The 21045-nt window shown below is 37.6% G+C and overlaps 3 protein-coding genes across 3 annotated transcripts; 2 read left to right on the top strand and 1 right to left on the bottom strand.

The window, feature by feature from the left end:
* Positions 1 to 5635: 5635 nt before the first annotated feature.
* Positions 5636 to 10486, top strand: LOC132269409 (protein TOC75-3, chloroplastic-like). Its single transcript, XM_059770595.1, has 8 exons — positions 5636 to 6352; positions 6387 to 7376; positions 7557 to 7778; positions 7886 to 7993; positions 8079 to 8270; positions 8789 to 9037; positions 9679 to 9933; positions 10048 to 10486. The coding sequence occupies exons 1-8, from the start codon at positions 6098 to 6100 to the stop codon at positions 10282 to 10284; spliced, it is 2508 nt and encodes an 835-aa protein (XP_059626578.1). The 5' UTR covers positions 5636 to 6097; the 3' UTR covers positions 10285 to 10486.
* Positions 10487 to 11355: 869 nt separating this feature from the next.
* Positions 11356 to 13639, top strand: LOC132269411 (pentatricopeptide repeat-containing protein At5g59600). The gene has a single exon (XM_059770596.1). The coding sequence runs from the start codon at positions 11633 to 11635 to the stop codon at positions 13286 to 13288; it is 1656 nt and encodes a 551-aa protein (XP_059626579.1). The 5' UTR covers positions 11356 to 11632; the 3' UTR covers positions 13289 to 13639.
* A 3102-nt stretch (positions 13640 to 16741) lies between these two features.
* On the bottom strand, positions 16742 to 19177 carry LOC132269733 (uncharacterized). The gene is made up of 7 exons (XM_059770986.1): positions 19048 to 19177; positions 18752 to 18849; positions 18442 to 18547; positions 17879 to 18316; positions 17508 to 17717; positions 17357 to 17415; positions 16742 to 17197 (listed from the first exon to the last, which is right to left on the bottom strand). Exons 1-7 carry the CDS (start codon positions 19175 to 19177, stop codon positions 16742 to 16744), a joined length of 1497 nt encoding a protein of 498 aa, XP_059626969.1.
* Between the last annotated feature and the right edge of the window lie 1868 nt (positions 19178 to 21045).

The raw sequence follows: 21045 nt of genomic DNA on the forward strand, positions 1-21045 counted from the left end.
AACTAGTTTTCGTTTGGTGCTTTGCTTGGCCTTCAGTCGGATCAAGGTGGGACATCTGGTGCTCATAATGGGGAATCCGGTCAATCCAACTCGTCTCCATCACAGTCCTTCGCTATACAGCTTGCACTTCTGGTTGGGGCTTGTAATACCCCTCGATTCTAGAGTCACGGGTGATCAAGTCTGAGCACAGATCCAAGAGATACCAAACAATCAATATGTAAACAAGTAGGAATACAAAATGAAATAAGAATAAATTAATACGCTAAACAGAAATCTAAATATAAAAATCCTCTAACTAAAATAATAAATTAATATCATTTAAATCCTTCAAATCTGTACAACTCGGGAATCCATCTAATGGACCCCTAATAACTCCAAATGAACAATAAATACAAAACCAAAATCCAAAACTAAAATAAGAAAAGAAATCCTATGTAATCGGAAGAGTGAGTGTCTGTATCTGCACCCACACGATCAAGCCCTAAGCCTTATACTGACGAACACCTGAAAAATAAGAGTGGATCAAGCCCACATGCAAGTTCCATCCTACTAAAATCCGTACATAAACCCGATACGCAGATACATCCTAGATAGCTCAGCAATATCTAAATAATCCGTAAATATAAATATATCCGCACTACAGGACTTTCCCTGGACAACAGGCCTGTCTCAACCTGACTAGCAGACCTAACAGGGCACACATCAAACCATCATAGCCAGTTATGCATCCCAATGCATATACGCTCCCTAACCATCGATCCTAAGACACAAGCTCATATCGTGGTAACATAAATATATATATAAATTCCATCCAAAACCAATGAAGTGCCGCTCAACTGTTCATTGCCAAGACACGACATTTACTTAGGATTTAAATGTTTCAATTAAATCCTTATCCTTCCTATTGCAGAAAAATATAGAGCAAACATCTGTTATGTCGTTCAACTATTTTAGTTGACAGGACATGCATCCATGTAGGATTTAACTGTTTTAGTTAATCCATTCCTTACATATGAAGAGGTAGGACTTAACTTTTTGATCTAATCCATCTCTGATATGCCACCGTCCCATACCGGTGCATATAATGCATATGATCTACAAATGATGCACACTCAAATGAACATCAAGTATATCCAGAAACCAGCATAATAGAAATCAGATAATATTAAGATCCTATCATGAATCATAGATCCTCCTTTTAAATTGTTATAATAATAATAAACAATTTACACCATCAATTTTCATATAATTGACAGAACAAAAATTTAATACAGTTCAGCAATTAACATCCATAACATGTTATAATGATTATCAGAATTATAAACTGAGCAACATTATATTAGAATTCCCAACCAATTCTTCCATACTGGTTCATTCGCATTGATAAAACGAAGACTAGCATTTAAAACCTTCTCAATCCTTGACGGCATGTAAATTAATCTTTAAATCCCATGACGTCCATTTAATCCCCAATTATAAAACTTGTGCGTGGTATAATGACACTCAGAAGTCTAAAATACACATTATATGAAATCCCAATAGTGTTTTATACTAATCCATTTAAATTGGTTAAAACATAACCAGCGAGGGAAACTTCCTCAACTCCTGACAGCACGCAATTTAGTACCTAAAGTTCATGATGTCTATAACCACATCCTAAACCAACCTTTCTGGCCTTCATTAAATTATATATATTATTTATATAACATCCCAGAAATAATTTAACACCAGTCCGTTTAAGTTGCTAAAACAAACTAACGATTTACACCTTCCTCCTTCCTTCCTTGACAATATGCCTATTATTTGTTTATGTTTCATGATGCCCCTTAGGATTAGTACCCTAGCATAAACCAACTATTTTAAGGCTTTAACAAGTTAATTTTAAACATTTAAAACCACACAATAGTTTCCAAAAATTCCATTTAAGCCCCTGGACTCAGAAAATTACCCGAAAATAATTTCTGGGCAATTACAAAAGGTAGAGCCAGCTCCAATTTTAGGTTGAGCCGGCTCCACCCACATTGGAGCCACCTCAACACCTTGTGGATTCAGCTCCACTTCAATGGAGCCGCCTCCATTGAAGGGTGGAGCCGCCTCCACTCACCCAGCCTCCGTTTTTCCTTCTCCGCTTCTTCTTCCGGCAAAGTTTTAGTCCTCTGTTCCAAATTTTCTTAAAGTTCTTAAGGTTCAATATAAGTCCCAACAGTCCTAGAAACTCCTCAAATTCTATTGTGAATTTATTGACAGAAGTTTAAATAAAAAAAACAACACAGTTTATGCAAGAAACCGATTTCAGTTATTTAAACGTAAAACAAGTTACAGTCCGAAATAACATGCATCAACCATCAGCTTTAAAAGTTGAATTAATCCCTAGAGACTATATAGAATGCACAGAATACAAGTTTACAGGAAGGAGATAGAATGAAACTTACCTTTAGGTTTCGGTTTGAAACCTTAAAACGTCGTCTCTATAATCCGGCAACTTCAAGACCATTCCTTCCTCCTCCGTCCACTGCTCTCTACCTAGGTTGCTCCTTGGCTCAACCCACAAGCAATTCCCTTTATTAAATCTCCCAAGACCCTCTCTGTTTATTCTCAAAACCATTCAAGAGCCTCTGTTTTCCCCTCTCCAGGTAATACGTGAATAGGGTTTGTCAAACCCTTGCAGACATATATTGTTCTATATATATAGGCTTCTGTAAAAACCCTAATCCTAATACCAACCTACTTATACGTCGGCTTACCTAATTACATAAAACAAAACCCTAAACTTAAATATACGTAAACACTGTATTAACAAATGACCAAACAGTTACGTCCATTACAATTAAATAGATAATTAACTAAGACATTTAAAACAAATAAACCAAGGAAAACAAATAAATAAATATAATTAAATAAAACATTCCAAACACATCAACAATTAAATTAAAACAATTTCTAATTAATAATTAATTTAAATACACAAAAATAATCAATTAATCAATTAAGCAAATACACATAAAACAAATTCATCATTAATCAATTAAGAACACAAAACACAAAAATCACATAATTAAATAAAAACGTAATAAAATCAAAATTAAATTTTCGTTTTATCATTTTGAAAACTAGGGGTATTACAGGGCTTCTCAGTCCGGTTAACCGAGTCAAATTGATAATAAAATAAGACATTTAAAACAAACAAACCAAGGAAAATAAATAAATAAATATAATTAAATAAAACATTCCAAACACATCAACAATTAAATTAAAACAATTTCTAATTAATAATTAATTTAAATACACAAAAATAATCAATTAAGCAAATACACATAAAACAAATTCACCATAAATCAATTAAGAACACAAAACACAAAAGTCACATAATTAAATAAAAATGTAATAAAATCAAAATTAAATTCCCATTTTATCCTTTTGAAAACTAGGGGTATTACAGGGCTTCTCAACCCGGTTAACCGAGTCAAATTGATCCTTTGGGTGGCTGTCAAGGCGATGCCTTGAGTTTTATGCTTTTGCTTGTTTCTTCTGGGGGTGACTGTTTCTTTGGTTTATTAGGTTGGTTATGGTATGTTTGTTCTCTAGAGTTTATTGTTGTTCTTGTAATGACCCGGTCATTTTTCTTCCTTTCCTTTTTCTCAAATTTTACGGATAAATTTTTTCCGTTAAATTTTCTTTTCTGAGTTCAGTTACTCATCACTTAGTGTCGTCTCTAGTACTCAGAAATGATTTCCAAGACTCTTTCCTAGACTCTTTCATTTGGATTGACAACTTTCTTTAATGACCGAATCATTTCCACATTTTCATTTTTTAGACAGTATTCACTTTTCGTGCTTTTCCCGTTTGTCACTTTGTTGGCATAACCTCACTTTCCGTGTTCGGAGTTGAGTTTTGACTTCACGAGTTTTCATTCCAGTTGATTTTCTCGAAATGCTTAACTTTATTTTTGGAGAAAAGCTTGCCGGTTGTTTCTTTTTCCCGTAGGGGCATGGATGAAAGGATTTGTAATACTCCTAATTTTAAAAGGATAGTTTCGGTATTTTCTTTTATGGTTTTTGTGCATTTTTAAATTCTTTACTTGATTATTTGTCAATTTGTTTAATTGTTAATTGTTTAATTGTTTGAATTGATTTCTTTGTGTTACTTACATTATATGCTTTTGTGGATGTTCATTAATGGTTTAAATTAATTTATTTGTCTAACTGGCCTTATTTGTTTAATTGAAATTATAGCATAGGTGACTTGAATTAAATATTTAAATTAAAGTGTTTAATGTTATTAAGGATGGGATTGGATGGTATGGATTAAATGGGTACGGTTAATACCCATGAATGTTTAGACATGTATATATGGGTATATATGTATAAGTGGATTAGTTTAATTATTAATAATTATTAATAATTGAATTATATTTTTATTCATTAATTAATTTGTAATATAATTCTAGGGTTTTTATATTTTCACGGGTTAGCTGACTTATGTATTTTTCTTTTATTTTCTTTTCTTCTCCTTAGGGTAGCCGACTTATTACTAGGTTGGAATTAGAATTAAGTTTGTATAGAAGCCTACAAATATAACATTATATGTCTGCATAGGGTTACACACAAACCAGAGAGTTTTGAGAGGAAAACAGAGAGAAAGAGTTGGTGTAATACCCCTTAATTTCGGAACACGGGTTGATCAAGTCCGCGCACAAAATCAGGGAAATATCAAAACAATTAAAGTATTTTAAACAAAAACATGATTTTTTTTTTGGGGTTACTTCACAACTTTTTTCCAAAAAATGCCATTTAGGCCTTCAAAATTGCATTTCAAACTCCAAAATCTATGCAGGCCTATAACATGTCAGGGTGCTTGTAAGGATGCTCGTGGTGGTGTTCGTTGGCGCGCGCGCACTAGGAGTGCGCCGTGGGCACCCATGGTGCTCCTGTCTCGACATCCTGACGTCAATTTTTGTTTTCGCTCGTTCTCCTTCGTCCAAACTCCAAATAAGATGAATTTTTTTTCGAAATTTATTATTTTTTTCGCTATCTTTCCAACGGTGTGCTCGGTTGCACCCAGATCTTTCTGAAAAATTTTCAGTTTGCCCTTTTATACGTTATTTGTTCGTTTTTCGTCGATAGGCCATATCTTTTTCGTTCGGAATCCGAATCAAACGAATTTTGAGTCTAACTTGATTAATTTTTCGTTGTCAATCCATTGGTGTACTCGGTTACACTTGGATATTTTTAAAAAATTATCAGTTTGTCCTTGGGGCTAAACTTGCCCAGTTTTTCTTTTTTATTGCCTCCGCTTGCTTTCTTTGGATTTCATGACTTCCGGATGTGTCTTGGGAATGATATGCATTTCTTGAGACGTTGCTTCCATGTAAAAAGGACCATTTTACCCTTGGGGACTTCTTTTGGTCTTTTTTTGTTCTTTTATTTCGCGTCAGTTCTCGTGAAGTTCCGCGAACACATAGAAGATCACTTTAGCGTCCTAGGGATATTGTATATCCCTATATACCTTATTTATGTTTTCGCTTTCGCATTTCAAATTCGTTATCGAGTTAAATTTCGATTCATCACAAAACACACTGACTTACAAAATCAGGGTCGTCACAGTTCTTGCTTGTAAGTGCTCATTGGTTGCCACAATAAAAATAAAAAAAGAGGATGAGGAGGAGGAGGACTCCTTCGGTTCCTTCTTCGAGGTATTACTCAGTTAGAGTGTACCACCAAAGCTTGGCGTAGTCGAGGAGATGCATGTTACTAGTTTTTTCCCAAAAAAAATAAAAAAATGAGGGGCCTTGAAGTTCCGTTTCATATCCAAATAAAGTTCTCTAACTCCTTGCACTCCGAGTCCCTCGGAAAAAAAAAAAAAAAAAACTTTAGCTCGAGAACTTTGATACAACCACCGTCTGGTTGTGGAGTGCTCCCGTGCCACTGTATCCACCTAGTCATTAAAGTTGGCCTCGAAAACTTTTGGCTAAGGACAAAACATCATCCGTGATGTGGAGATGTTCAGTTGGTCCGCAACACCTGAAAATTCGCCAGCAGCTGGTAGGACACAGTAAAAAACCCACTCTCTCTCTCCTTACCTTCCCTCCTTATCTGCCATGGCAACGGTCGCCGGCCCGGGGCAACTTCTCCTGAATCTCAATCCCTCATTTCACTCCACCGCCACTCGCCTATCCACCACCATCCACCTACCCGCCACCTCTCGCTTCCCCACCACCATCCGCCTACCCGCCACCTCTCGCCTACCCAACTCCACTCGCGTACCCATCACCTCTTCCCAAAACCCTAAACCTGTAAAACGCACCTCCTCTTCCCAAAACCCTGATCCTTTAAAACCCAACTCCTCTTCCCAAAACCCTGAACCTTTAAAATGTACATCGCTTAAACCCCCCCCTCCTACTCCTCCAAAAATCTCTAGCCCTGTCGGCCGCCACCGGCCTCCTCTTTCTCTTTGGCCCCCCTCTCACCAACCTGTACGGTCGCATTACAGGTGGTTGGGGCAACGGCGGAGGCGGAGGCGGAGGCAGCGGCGGCAGTGGTGGAGGTGGCGGAGACGGCGGTTTTTGGTCAAAAGTATTCTCTCCTGCCGCGATCGCTAAAGATGACGAATCACAATCTCAAGAATGGAACTCACACGGGTTACCTGTCAACATTGTGGTACAGCTCAACAAGCTTAATGGGTTCAAGAAATACAAAGTCTCTGAAATTTTGTTCTTCGATCGACTTAGTCGGATCACCACCGCCGGCACCGGAGATTCCTTCTTTTATATGGTTTCAATCCGGCCCAGCTGTATATACACCAAAGCCCAATTCCAGAAGGAGCTCGAAACACTCGCGACTTGTGGATATTTTAAGAAGGTGGATCTTGAAGGGAAGACCAACCCGGATGGCACTATTGCAATAACCATATCATTTACGGAGAGTACATGGCAATCGGCGGACAAGTTTAGGTGCATAAATGTCGGTTTAATGCCCCAGTCCAAGCCGATTGAAATGGACCCTGACATGACGGGGAAGGAGAAATTGGAGTACTATTGGAGTGAAAAGAATAATTATAGGAGGAGAGTCAGGACGGCGAGGCCATGTTTGTTGCCAATGCCGGTGCACGGAGAGGTGTTAGAGATGATGAGAGGGCAAGGCAATTTGAGCGCCAGGTTGTTGCAGAAGATTAAGGACCGGGTTCAAAAGTGGTACGACAACGAGGGGTATGTATACGCTCAAGTTGTGAAATTTAGAATTTCAAATCCCAGGGAGCTGGTTTGCGAGGTTGTGGAAGGGGATATTACGCAGTTGGTGATTCAGTTTCAGGATAAGCTTGGGAATGTATGCGAGGGGAACACCCAATTCGCAGTTTTGAGTCGAGAAATACCCAAACAGGTAGCCTATTGATGTTTGTCATCCATCAATTTGTGCAGAATGGATTTTGCTTTGTTAAATTAGTCATATTCATGGAGATTTGATAATGTTTGATGCTTTATGTATCCAATTTTGTTTGTTATCCATATAGCTAAGAGGGTTTTGTTTGTTATTTACCGAATGTTATAATTGTGTTAACAGCTCACACAAGGGCATGCTTTTAATATAGAAGCTGCAAAACAAGCTCTAAGGAACACACGTGTGTTATCCTTGTTTTCTAGTTGTGAAGTTAATCCAATACCTGATGAGAAGAATGGGGGAGGGGTCATTGTTGAGTTTAATCTTAAAGAATTAGAACAAAAGTCTGCTGAAGTCAGTACAGAGTGGAGTATTGTTACTGAACGCGGAGGTCGTCCTGCACTGGTATTAAGTCAATAGCTAATCTCTACTTGATGAGGACTAAGGATTTGGGCTTTCAATTTTGCTGTTCTAACTCTGATTGGAATTTTGTTTATTTGCTACCATTTTAGGCTTCATTCCATCCTGGTGGAACTGTTTCCTTTGAGCACCGAAATATGAAAGGGTTAAATAGGTCTCTTCTTGGTTCAGTGACGGCTAGAAACTTCCTCAACCCTCAGGTGATTTTTACTTCGATGTAAAAATAACATCATTTATAGAAATGATTTTGCATCATACAATGTTAATGGGTAATTTTTTTTGCAGCGTGATCTTGCTTTTAAGCTTGAGTATGTGCATCCATATTTAGATGGTGTGTATAAGCCTCGCAACCGTACATTCCGAGCAAGCTGCTTTAACAGCAGCAGACTTAGCCCAGTTTTCACCGGTGGGCCAGAAGTGGACAAAGTCCCCCCTATTTGGGTTGATCGAGCTGGTGTCAAAGCTAATATCACAGAGGTATTGTGCACTCTTTTGGCTCTTCTCTAATATAATGCTTATAAATCTCAGGAGGCCCTTCATCATGTGGTTTAGTAGTTTCTCAGTGGACATTTGGAGCTGATTTGCTGAGCTGTTTCACTGGTCCTTGCCTACCATTGAATCCTTTGATCACTTATGGCAATGGTTTGAACAGCACACTAGAGGCAGTTTTATGGGCCATTTGGAGGGAGAGAAACATGAGGTACCATCAAGGTTCTTGTAGAGATCCTACAGAGGTAGCTAGAACTACCTGGTTTCAAGTGGTGGATGCAGCAGGACTTTGTGTGCAAGATGTTTGTGCTGTCTTGTAACTATTTTTGCGGTATTTTTGTCTTTGAGATGTACTGGAAGTGGTACTTCTCTATTTCCCTTGTTTTCTTTGTAATGTGAGGGTATGCCCTCACTTTGCTCTATGTATTGATTGACGTATCATTTGAGATCAATACAAATACCTGCGTATGAAAAAATATGACTTTCTGACTGATATTTGTGTGCAGAATTTCACTCGTCAGAGCAAATTCACTTACGGACTTGTGATGGAAGAGATAACAACTCGTGATGAAAGCAAATGTATTTCTCGACTTGGTCAAAGGGTGTTGCCAAGTGGAGAAATTAGTTCAGACGGACCTCCAACAACACTTAGTGGCACTGGCATTGACCGAATGGCATTTCTCCAGGCAAATATTACCCGTGATAACACTAAGTTTGTAAATGGAGCAATAGTTGGTGAGAGGAATGTGTTCCAGGTGAGAGTCATTCGTTTTTCTTTTTTGGGTGTGTCCCCAGCGGATTGCGTAAGCTTATGTCATATATATGTCCTTACTTATTTCTACTATTTGAGAGTAACATAAATCTGGATGTCCTTGATATAATAAAGCCGATATAATTGACAGTGTTAGGAGTGGCTCATTGAAGAACATTACAAGTGGTTCAGTGCTTTTACTATGTATGTGTTTCTTAGTTTTTCTGCCCAACTTTGGATATACTTCCTGTAAATAATTTCTGTTTCCTTAAAAAAATATTATGGTCATCAGAAGAATGCATTGATTATTTAATGCCATTCAGGTCCGTTAATCTGAATTCCGTTGGTTCTCTCGAATTCTTTATTTTTAATGATGCAATAACAGTTAATTATCCTTCTGAAATCATATATTCTTGTTTTCCTGAAATGTATATGTGCTGAAGACTTCAAGACAACCATTTTCTTTGTGTCTCATGGGTGTTACATAAAAGGGAAGGTGCTAGTTTTTGACTGACAATTCGGAGCAAATTCCTGTTTTCAATATTATTACAATATTAATAGTGTCTTCTAGTTCAGATGATCTTCATATGTAACAAGGACTTGCATTACCTGCTGACATGCGTATTTTGCATATGAATATTGCAGCTGAACCAAGGTCTTGGCATCGGCAGTAAGTTTCCTTTCTTTAATCGTCACCAGCTAACAGTGACAAGATTTATCCAGCTAAAAGAAGTGGAGGAAGGTGCTGGGAAACCACCACCACCTGTGCTAGTCCTACATGGCCATTATGGTGGTTGTGTGGGAGACCTTCCAAGTTATGATGCTTTTACACTTGGGGGGCCTTATTCAGTGAGGGGTTACGCTATGGGCGAGATAGGTGCAGCCAGAAATATCCTGGAGGTAAGAGTCATTGGAGTCAGTTGTTACCTTCAACAGGCCATTATAACAGTTAACAATCTATGGATGTGCCCTTAACAAATTATTGGTAAAATAAGTTCTTATGGGTTCGTGCAGCTTGCTGCTGAGCTGCGGATGCCTGTGAAGAACACGCATGTCTATGCATTTGCAGAGCATGGTAATGATCTTGGAAGTTCAAAGGATGTCAAGGGAAACCCAACGGAGGTTTACAGGCGAATAGGTCACGGTTCCTCGTATGGTGGGGTCAAGTTAGGCCAAGGACGGGCTGAGTATGCCGTTGATCACAACTCTGGCACTGGTGCTGTGTTCTTCAGATATGGAGAGCGATTTTGAATTGAAGTGTTTCATGGTTTTACTGGTACGTTAATCTTGTTTTGTCTGACAAAGGATTCTTGGAGCTATATCTGGATGTTGCAAGTTTTTGAGTTATCTATAACGATGAAGGCTTTTTATAAGTAGGCTTCATACTTTCTGCGGCTTATCTTCATTCTCATGTAGCCTTTCCTGAAGCAAGGAAATGCCTGGAAATATTTTATTGCTGGATAATCAAAATGTAGTAAATACTTTTATCTATATCTCTCTATATATTTTTTTGGTTTGAAATAGAGGGCTCGCATTTATAATTTATTTGAAATGTTATGTTTTAAACATTACAATGAATTTTATTTAATGGCCTCTCTCTCTCTCTCTCTCTCTCTCTCTCTCTCTCTCTCGAATTTGGAATGTAACTACTGTGCTTGCTAGATAGAGAATGATGCGTCACGCAGTTTGCTTTGGCAACGAATGTGTTGTGATTCATAGAGACAATGTTAAGGGATTTACATAGGTTATAGGGATTTAACCTTTGGTTTTGGCTACAATCATGCCAGCTAAATGTGCTCGACTCAAGCTTGAGTTTTTGAGCTTAGTTCGATTAATCAAACAATTGTCTTATAGTCAAATCCAAATATATCGGTCAAGCCTAACTTGCTTGGTATGTTTAGTCAATTTTAAGCTCGATCTTGAGATCAATATCAATAAAAAATAAAAATAAAAATGGTTAACAAATCCAAATAAGTCTTGCTAAATCAATTGAGAATATGTTTGTGAGTGTAGCTCCAAATGTTGTTCAAATTTGACTAATTTACTTAACAAACGACTGTGTACTCTTAAGGGTGCCAATTTATAGACGAATTTTCAAATTACAAAGGATTAAAAAATTCTCACTATTTATTTGATTTGTAAATTCCTATTCAATTCAATGGAATCTTTTATTCTCATTGTATTATATAAAACTCTTTGAGCCTTGCAATTCAGACAACATTTAATATTTCACGAAAAAGAATGTATCGTCATTATTATGGTTACTTGAAAAATAATGATAGACATCGTGACACCCGATTAGTCGAGGCCTCACATATTTGAAGTCCCCATCATAGCATATGGGCGCTGACTAGAGTTTTGAATTTCCCCTTCCTTAATCTTACCTGAATGTGATTATCTTGACTTTTTCTTTTTCTTTTAACTCTTTTTTATAGTTAATTTTTAAAAATTACTCCCATTTCATGTTAAAATTGCTCGGCTCCCATAATGCAGGAGTGAGGCATATATATAAATACATAAATAAAAGCTTTACATATTAATGAAATAATCCTCACTCTCCAATTGAAATGTTGCCTGGTTTCTTTCCCGCGCTTGTAAGATGCACACACTCTTCAAGGGAACAACTATTTCTAGGGCCCATCATAGAATCCTTATTAAAAAACACCGTTACTTTCATCTTTCATCCGATGCATATACAAACCTCATCGAGTTGTACACACGTGATCGAACCTGGAAATCGGGCAGAGCATTACACGCACACCTGATCATCAATGGCTTAGCTCGTTTGACCCATTTTGCCTCTAAGCTCATAGCCCTCTACTCACAGCTTGGACGATTATCCGATGCTCGCAAACTGTTTGACAAAATTCCTGAAACAAATATCCGACGTTGGATTGTTCTGATTGGGGCCTATGCCCGCCGTGGTTTCTATCAGGAGGCTATGGGTGTCTTCTGTGAAATGCAGAGAGAAGGCCTAAAACCCAACAAGTTTGTCCTTCCTAGCGTTCTCAAAGCATGTGGTCATCTATCTGATCAACAAACCGGAGAGAAGATACATACTTTAGTTCTAAAGTGTGAGTTTGAATCCGATACTTTTGTCAATAGTGCATTGATAGATATGTACTCAAAATGTGGGCAGGTTGGAAAGGCCGAGCGGGTGTTCAATGGGATGTTTGAGAAAGATTTGGTGGCATTGAATACCATGATTTCTGGCTATGCTCAACACGGGTGTGTTAAAGAAGCATGGAGTTTGGTTCAGGAAATGAAACTAATGGGAGTGAAGCGCAATGTGGTAACATGGAATACATTAATTGCCGGCTTTGCACAAGCAGGCGATGAATCAATGATCTCTGAACTTTTTCAATTGATGCGCGTTGACGGTGTTGAGCCTGACACGGTGTCATGGACTTCAGTTATTTCTGGGTTTGTGCAGAATTTCCGTAACAGCAAGGCTTTTGAGACATTCAAGCATATGTTGGATCTTGGGTTGCATCCTAGTTCCGCTGCAATTAGTAGTCTCTTGCCTGCTTGCGCAACCAAGGCAGACTTGAGGCGTGGGAAGGAGATTCATGGGTATGCAGTGATGATTGGAGTTGAAGAAGATATATTCGTGAGGAGTGCTCTTATAGACATGTATGCAAAATGTGGTTTAATATATGAAGCAAGAACATTGTTTCATAAGATGTCTGAAAGAAACACAGTTACTTGGAATTCCATGATTTTTGGATACGCGAATCATGGGTATTGCAATGAAGCGATTGAGCTCTTTAATGAGATGGTAGAGAAGGAGAATAAGAAACCAGATCACTTGACTTTCACTGCGGCTCTCAATGCCTGTAGTCATGTTGGGATGATTGAACTTGGACAGAGTTTGTTCCGCGCAATGCAGGAGAAGTATGGGATCAAGCCAAGATTAGAGCATTATGCATGCATGGTGGATCTTCTCGGTAGAGCAGGGGAAATTTCTGAGGCTTATGATTTGATTAAAACAATGCCCATTGAGCCTGATTTGTATGTATGGGGAGCATTGTTAGGGGCATGTAGACAGCATGGGAATATAGATCTTGCTGAAATAGCAGTTGAGCATCTTCGTGAGCTCGAGCCTGGCAGTGCAGGAAGCAGCTTGTTGTTGTCAAGTTTATATGCTGATGCCGGTAGTTGGAGAAATGCTGCAGGCGTGAAGAAGCTGATAAAGAGAAGAAAGCTGAGAAAAATCACAGGTCGCAGCTGGATAGATTCGATAGAAGCTAACTGATGTGTGATCACAGCTAGATAAGAAAAGTGTTCATGTAATTTTTTGTTTAGTGTGTGACCCTGTTCTTGTCAAAGTGTCTGCTCGACTCCCCCTTCTGATTGGCTTCAAATGGGGTTCTTTTATCACCCACTTGAGGTTCTCATGACTGACGGAATTTATAGCAATACCAAATATGTGATTCTATTCATTGCTTTTTGGTGTGGTTGGATGTTCTGTTGATGCGGACGAGTTAAGTAATAAGGATATGTCTGGCAATTGCTTTTGTTTTATGTTTTCTATTGTGGGTAGTGTATGTAGCGAAGCAAAATACGTACTTGATAACTTTTCTTACAATTTGAATAATATAGCATTTGATGCCGAAAAAGACCCAAATCATATTTTAATTTTGCAATTCTTTTTTACAAAACATGTCTTTATGTTTTTACTTCCAAAACTCTTGTGTGACGTTTTTGATTTTTGGCATTTTCCGTTTTTTGGAAATCGTGTTGTCGCAGGGGTATTTTTGTCTTTTCACATGTTGCGTATGGGATTGTGGCTGGGTCTAGTTGCATTTTTGTGCATTTAATTTTATATGATTTATGTAGCATTGATGTGGTCCATTTTTGTGTGTAGTGTAAGAATTGAAGTAAAAGAAAATGAAAAAGGAATTCATAGTGGAGGGGCCTACCACTATCTCAAATAAGTGGCTAGAGACCATTTTTGGTCTATCACTCATTCTCTCTCCCTTTACTCTCTCTTCCACTCTCTCAAACTTGCATTTTCTTTTTCTTTTTCAAGCCAATCTTTGAGACTTGATTACTCTCTCATTACTTGGCGGATTAAGGTACCGTTTGAGGCAAAACGGAGAGCACGACGAGCTCTACGCACTCATACCAACAATTTCAGTTTTGAGCCTTCCTTTGGAGTTCGAATTTGAGGACCCATCTTTAGGGTTTTGGTGCAAACTTGAGGTAGGGACCCTTAATGCATGATGTTTTTGCTCTTTTGTGAATTTTATCTTCTTTGTGTAATAAACATGCTTAAATTGAGAATTAATTGTTTTAATGTTGTGTAAGTGATGTCTAGAGAATTTCACAATCTTGAATATGACTTGTTCTATGTGAAAAGTATGTCTAGTTGATGCTTTGTTGTGTTTATTATGTTGATGACCTTTCTAGAAATGTTGAACATGATATATGTTTGATTGGGTGTTGTAATTCTTTAAATACCATAATATTGAAAGTATGGAATATATGTGCATACATGTACCATTGGGTTGCATGAAACGGGAGAAATTTGTTTCGAAATGAAATTGGGAATTTCGGGGAAGTGTTTTGGATAAAATGGTTTTATGCAAACCCGGTCGCTGCGGGGTTACCAACGGGCCGGAAGTTAATATAGCTTAGAGGGGACTAGGGAGTCGCCCTAGCGTGGTTGAGCTAGCTGGGCCCCATAATGACGCCGCGGGATTACCAAGGGTCAAGAATACTAGCCAATCCTCATCTCGTGTCGTGACGGGGTCACCAAAGGGCGGGCTGTATTAACAGTTGAAAGTGATGATTTTGAGAATGAAAATGGGGAGTGACATTGGCATGCATTCGCATTCCACGGCATTACATTCTTTGTATTCGAATTTGGTTGGAATGTTGTATTAATCCCCTATGTTGTATGCTCCCTATCTCCCATTGGCCTATGCAACTCTTAAGTGTCACTTACTGAGCATATAGCTCACCCTACTATATATATATTTTTTCAGGTCTTGGAAAAGAATCGACGGATGCCAATTCACCTCAAAATTGAAAATTGTTAGAAGATGTTTTGTATTTGGCCATTCCATGTATAATTATAATTTTTAGAGAATGTAAATAAGTTTGCAATTATGGCAATTGGATAATGTAATTAAGTTTTATTCAAACATAAGCCTTTTTTTGTGTATTTAAGTAACGTGGGGTGATTCATGTTGTTGATAGTTGTTGTAGTTTTATTTGATGTTAAAATGTAATTAACTTTTAATTACACTAAATCCTCTAGTGTATTTTAGTGACGTGTGATAAATTACGTCAATAACGTGGTTGTTGTACTCGAATTTATTGTTGAAATGTATTAATTTTGCACGTAAGTGTAGTGACGTGGGTGGTTGAACGACCATAAGTTGGAGTACAGGGTCACACAGGACAGTGGAAAGTGGGAGTGAAAAATTTCTAGAACCTGTCGACGTATAACCCAAACCGGTCGACCGGTATCTTCACCGTATATGTTTGAGTTGTTAACGTCCCAAACCAGTCTATGGCATCCCATACGTCGACCGGTATCCTGATCCCAAACCAGTCGACGTATGGGGTACGTCGACTGGTATCATGGCAGTGGGTTTTCCCACTGTTCATATCCCAAACCAGTCGACGTATTATACGTCGACCGGTTCTGCCTTTTCATGTAATTACCAATTTAAGTTCTTAAAATTACACTTTGGCATCATTTGAAGTTGAAATTAATTATTTTATGACCCAATTAAATGCCATAATTATATTTTTGCCCCAAAAGGACTATTTTACCCCGGATCTCATTTTAATTATTGTGTGATACACGTAAATGACTATGATGTCCTTTGGGTCTTAATTTATTGAAATATGGCAAATTACCATCTTGCCCTTTTTGGAACTCAACATTTTAATTTAGCGTGAAATTACCGTTTCACCCTTGGATGTTTTTGGGTCGGGTTAGGACCCGTTTAATGATCCGGATCCATGAGGAGCTGGGTCGTTACCTCTTGTAACAAATTTTACATTATCAAACATGTTTTCAATTACTATTGTGTCTGTTTCAAATGAAAACAAAAACGAAAAATAGAAATGGATACCAAACAGCCCTAAGAGATTGAGTTATTGAGTTAATATCCTATTCCATTTATAAATGCTTCAAGTACACTATAACAAGGTGGAGATTGTCCCACGTCGAATTCAGAGAGAAAATTGAATGGGTATATATGGGTTGGATATTAGCCCCACCTAATAGTTTAAGTTTTTGGATCATAGCGAAGTACTCACCCGTTACAGTTGATATCAAAACCAAACTCGTTCCTTAATCCAGTGCATAGTTGTTAAAGGCTCAAGGCGCACAAAAGCGCAAATGCCTCCTGGAGCCTGAGGTGCAAGGTGCAAGGTGCAAGGCGAGGAGCGCGCCCGATTGAAGCGAGGCGCGCGTTGGAAAAAAAAAAAACAAAACCCACCCAATAAAGTATTGAAGATGCAATAGTATATATAAAGATGTAAAAGTCAACTAAATGAATTACTTAAGTTAAATATTCAACATAAAGATGCCAAAACCAAGTAAATCAAGTATTTGAGTTCAACAATGATTCAGTGAATAATCAAACATATTAACATAAAGATACAAAAGTCAACTAAGGAGAAATATAAGATAAAACTAAAACAAATATAAACATCATTTCTTCCTAAGAAGACAACACCAACGAATCTAAATATCATCCTTGTCATTAATAAGCATAACATCATTTTGATCGTCACTAAATGATTCATAATTCTTAGGATCCTCTTCTATCTCATCTGAATCATCCTCATCCTCATCCACAAGTTGAACTGAAGAACTTCTTACTCCCTTTGTTGGTAACCGTGAACTAGAACTAGATTTTGATCTAGTAGACCGTTGCGGCCTGCTAGCCTCTCCAATACCAGTAAAATTAGCAACATCACCCCATGTCAAGGAATCATCTTCATAGACTAGATCATATTCTGCATCAGAATCATCCATCCTCCCCGTCAACCACTCGTTGCTCTCATTAATGTCATCGAGTAAAATGGGATCAAGAGTGTCACGCATATTATATCGATGCCTCAATGCTCTATTATATTTGATGAACACTAAATCATTCAACGTTGTTTGAGCGAGCCTATTTCTTTTCTTGTTATGAAGCTGCAATAAATTCAATTTTAACTAGTAAGTATAAAAAATTAAAATTTTAATTTTCAACAATTAAATTACAAACCTAGTTAGTAAATAGTATATACTTATATGCTCAAACACGCTCCAATTTCGTTCACAACCAGAAGAACTGCAAGTAAGGCTTAAAACCTTTATAGCAAACTTTTGGAGAAGTTTTGTTGACTTGCCATAAGCTTCCCACCAATTAGCTATTAAAAAAAATTAATAATGATGTTTAGCAAATTTAGCTTCATCATTTTAACACTTAGCTATACTAACTTAATATACTTTACCACTTTACCTGGTGCTCGTGTACTTCTCTGTCTAATAGCAAAGCGATTACCAAAGAGGCGCTCAGCTTTAGAATATAAGGACAGTTCCTCAGTAATTTTGTCTTGATCTTTATCATCCAGGACTAACCTTGCAATGCATGCATACAAACCCTTTGCAATCTCTTCATCTTCTTCAATTTTTTGATTTGAATAAAAGTATTCTGGGTTCAAATAATAACCTGCTGCATACAAAGGGCAATGAAGTTGAACATTCCACCTCTTATCAATTATTTCAAAAATATTTGAGTATTTATCTTCTACTCCCCCAAATGATTTTGCAATGGCTTCTTTAGCCCTATCATAGCCGTATAAATGTATCCCATGGGAGGCTTTTTCTCGCCATCAGCTAATCTCAAAACCGGAATAAGAGGACCGGAAACCTTAAGGCTAAAGACAATGTTGTTCCAAAAGGAAGGCATCAAAACATAAGAAGCAACTCTTTTACCGGCTTCCTCTTTCGCCCATTTACTACGATTCCATTCTTCTGAAGTAAACATCTTTCTCAAGTTATTCTTTTGCTTGTGAATACTTGATAATGTGATGAAACATGTAGCAAATCGAGTCTTAGCGGGCCTAAGCAACTCCTTTTTATGAGTAAAGTTCCTCATAATGTTTAACAACTTTGGACGCATATAAATGTAACTATTCAACTCCACTGCCCTCTGCATTGTTCTAAAGATGGACGGTAATTTCCCAATGTCTTCCAACATCAAGTCTAAGCAATGAGCAGCACATGGTGTCCAATACAAATGTGGGTGTTCTTTCTCTAACATCCTCCCTATTTGAAACCAAATGGAAAAAGAAAAAAATGATATAAAGAGAATGAGTAAATCAAAAAAGATTTAAATTATATATTTGTAAAGAATGTAAACTCTAAAAGTTATAAACATTGAACATTCTTACCGGCATACTTATTGTTTGATTCACTATCTGTGACGACTTGGACGACATTTGCTATTCCAATGCGGTTCACAAATTTATTAAGGAAGTCAAACATCTTTGCACCATCCTTTGAAAAAGAAGAAGTATCTATCGATTCAATAAACATGGTTCCCCTTGGACTATTTATTAGGAAATTAAGCAATGTTCTCCCTCTCTTATCTGTCCACCCATCTACCATTAATGAGCATCCAAATTTTGATCACTACTCTCTATGGTCATTCATCAAAGCATTGGTATTATCCAATTCCTTCCTAAGCAAAGGAACTCTCACCTCATGATAACTAGGTGGTTTCATGCCAGGACCATATTGTCCAATTGCTTCAACAACCTCAGCAAAGCTATCATACTTAACAGCATTGAATGCAATTCCTGCATCATACATCCACCTTGCAAAAGCAGCACACGCTCTTCCTCTCAACTCTTTCTTGCATGCATCATTAATGGTTGTTTGTTTTCCCCCCTCCTTTCTTTTTTGTACCACAATTTCCGGTCTGGGAGTGAAATATAAATCAATCGGTCCCTTTTACTTTTGCATCTTTGAGGAATTGACACTAGCACTGCCACTACCTACACTAGCTACCCTTTTTCCCCGATTGTTAACTTCCATAGCATCATCCTCATCCTCTCCATCAATGAAATTAATTTCATCACTAGGTAACAAATTCATTTGCTCTTTTTCTTCCTTTTTCTTACTCATGTACTCTTTGATTTCTTCTCTAACACTAAATGGGCATCTTGTGCATGCACTCACATTTCTATACCCTCCAACTAAGTGTTGCTTAGCCCGATAAATACCTCCTTTTGTAACTTTTGCACAAAAGTTACAAGTGACGGCATTTGTATCTTTCGGATTCTCCAAATGTGAGTAATTCCATGCCGGATCCTTTCTTAACCATCGCTAGGCATCTTTTAAAGTACAAATTACAATCAAATTCAAAATAACAAAATAATAACAAGATTAGCATCATGTAATCACTAATCAGTGTCTACGGTCTGCAACAACTATGACAGAAAAAAATTACAGAGCTTCAAAGTTCAAAGAATCAAAGGCTCAAAGCAATATTAACAATTTCAGCAGCACAGAATTGTAAAGTTGTAAACTACAATTTATTCCAGCAGCACAGAATTGTAAAGTTTGTAAACTACAATTTATTCCAGCAGCACATATTATAAAAAAATAAAAAATAAAAATAAAAGAAGAGGCTGAAGAGCAGAAGCAGAAAGAGCCAAGAAGAAGAATAGAAAAAAAAAAAAAAAATTAAAAAAAATAAGAGGTTAGTCTGTCAAAGAGAGCCGAGAAGAAGAAGAATTGAAAAAAAAAAAAATAAGATCACACTATCAGAAAGAGGCTCAGAGCCGAGAGAAGAAGAATAGAGGGGAAAAAAAAAAAAAAAAAAAAAAAAAAGAGCCGCAAATAAGATCAGAAATTAGAGAAGCACACTCACTTCTTGTTATAAAAAAAGGTTTTTCTTTTTATATATTTTTGTTGTGAAAAAAAAAAAATAATAATAATCCGAGAAGAAGAATAGAAAAAAAAAAAAAAAAAAATATGATCAGACTAGAGGCTGAGAGTGAGAGTCGAGAGAAGAAGAGTAGAGGGGAAAAAATAAAAAAATAAAATAAAAAAAATAAAGAAGAGCCGAGAGTCCGAGACTCGGCTCAAAGAAAAAAAAATAAAATAAATAAAAGCAAGACTCAAGAGAAGAGACTAGAGTTGAGGAGAGGCTGGACGGCTGGAGTGCTGGACTCTGGAGACTGGAGAGCCGAGAGAAGAAAAAAAAAAAAAAAACTGAGAAGAGAAGAAGAAGTAAGAAGGATTGAAGGAGAGAAGAAGAAGAAGCAAGGAGAACTTACCGGTGCTTCGCAGATCCGGGCTTTGCAGACGGAGACGGCAGATCCGAGCTTCCCTTGAATCCCTTCCAGTTCTGGCTTCGACACTTCGTACTTCTCTCTCTCTTCTCTGTCTCTTCTTTCCTTTTCTTTTTTGCTTTTTGATCTTTTTTTTTTTTTTTTTTGGCTTTGTAACTTGCAAGTGATAATTAAAGATTTGCAGACTGAATATACGACTCATTGTTGAATGTTGACTGTCCCACACAAGTCACAACCAAAATAATAAAAAAAAAAAAAAAAATTCAAACAGGCGCACCTGTAGCCCTGCGCCTAAGTCCCAAAAGCGCGCGCCTAATACAAGGCCCTCGCCCTAAGCCTTTCAAGGCGCCAAGGTGGCACCTGGCGCCTCAGGCGCGCGCCTTCGGCGCCTTTAACAACTATGATCCAGTGTCAAGCCAAGCACCCGGCCCAGAGAGCTTCCAGCAAGGTGGCCCGAGTTGCGAGTTCAGGTGAGGGAGAATGTAACAAGGGGAAGCTTGTCCACATCGGATCCGGATGAAAAAGTCAATGAGTATATATGGATTGGATATTAGTCCCGCCTAATAACTTAAGTTTTTGGGTCGGATAGCAAAGAACCCACCCTTTACAATAACTCTCAACCTGTAATGTTACCGATTTTCCCTATTTTCTATTTTCGGGAATTTATTTAATTTTCTGAATTATGTTAATCCTTAC

This window comes from Cornus florida, unplaced genomic scaffold, assembly GCF_030987335.1.
Source record: "Cornus florida cultivar Cherokee Brave unplaced genomic scaffold, ASM3098733v1 CherokeeBrave_3.0.0_Hap2_Chr08, whole genome shotgun sequence".
In the NCBI taxonomy this organism is placed as follows: domain Eukaryota; kingdom Viridiplantae; phylum Streptophyta; class Magnoliopsida; order Cornales; family Cornaceae; genus Cornus; species Cornus florida.

Coding starts and splice junctions, on each gene's coding strand:
- LOC132269411 (XM_059770596.1), top strand. CDS start 11,633: ATGCACACACTCTTCAAGGGAACAACTATTTCTAGGGCCCATCATAGA.
- LOC132269409 (XM_059770595.1), top strand. CDS start 6,098: ATGGCAACGGTCGCCGGCCCGGGGCAACTTCTCCTGAATCTCAATCCC. Junction 7,994..8,078: donor GAAACTTCCTCAACCCTCAG/GTGATTTTTACT, acceptor TTTTTTTTGCAG/CGTGATCTTGCTTTTAAGCT. Junction 9,934..10,047: donor CAGCCAGAAATATCCTGGAG/GTAAGAGTCATT, acceptor GGGTTCGTGCAG/CTTGCTGCTGAGCTGCGGAT.
- LOC132269733 (XM_059770986.1), bottom strand. CDS start 19,177: ATGAGTAAGAAAAAGGAAGAAAAAGAGCAAATGAATTTGTTACCTAGT. Junction 18,317..18,441: donor ATCAAACAATAAGTATGCCG/GTAAGAATGTTC, acceptor GGTTTCAAATAG/GGAGGATGTTAGAGAAAGAA. Junction 17,718..17,878: donor GGTTTTGAGATTAGCTGATG/GCGAGAAAAAGC, acceptor TGTATGCAGCAG/GTTATTATTTGAACCCAGAA.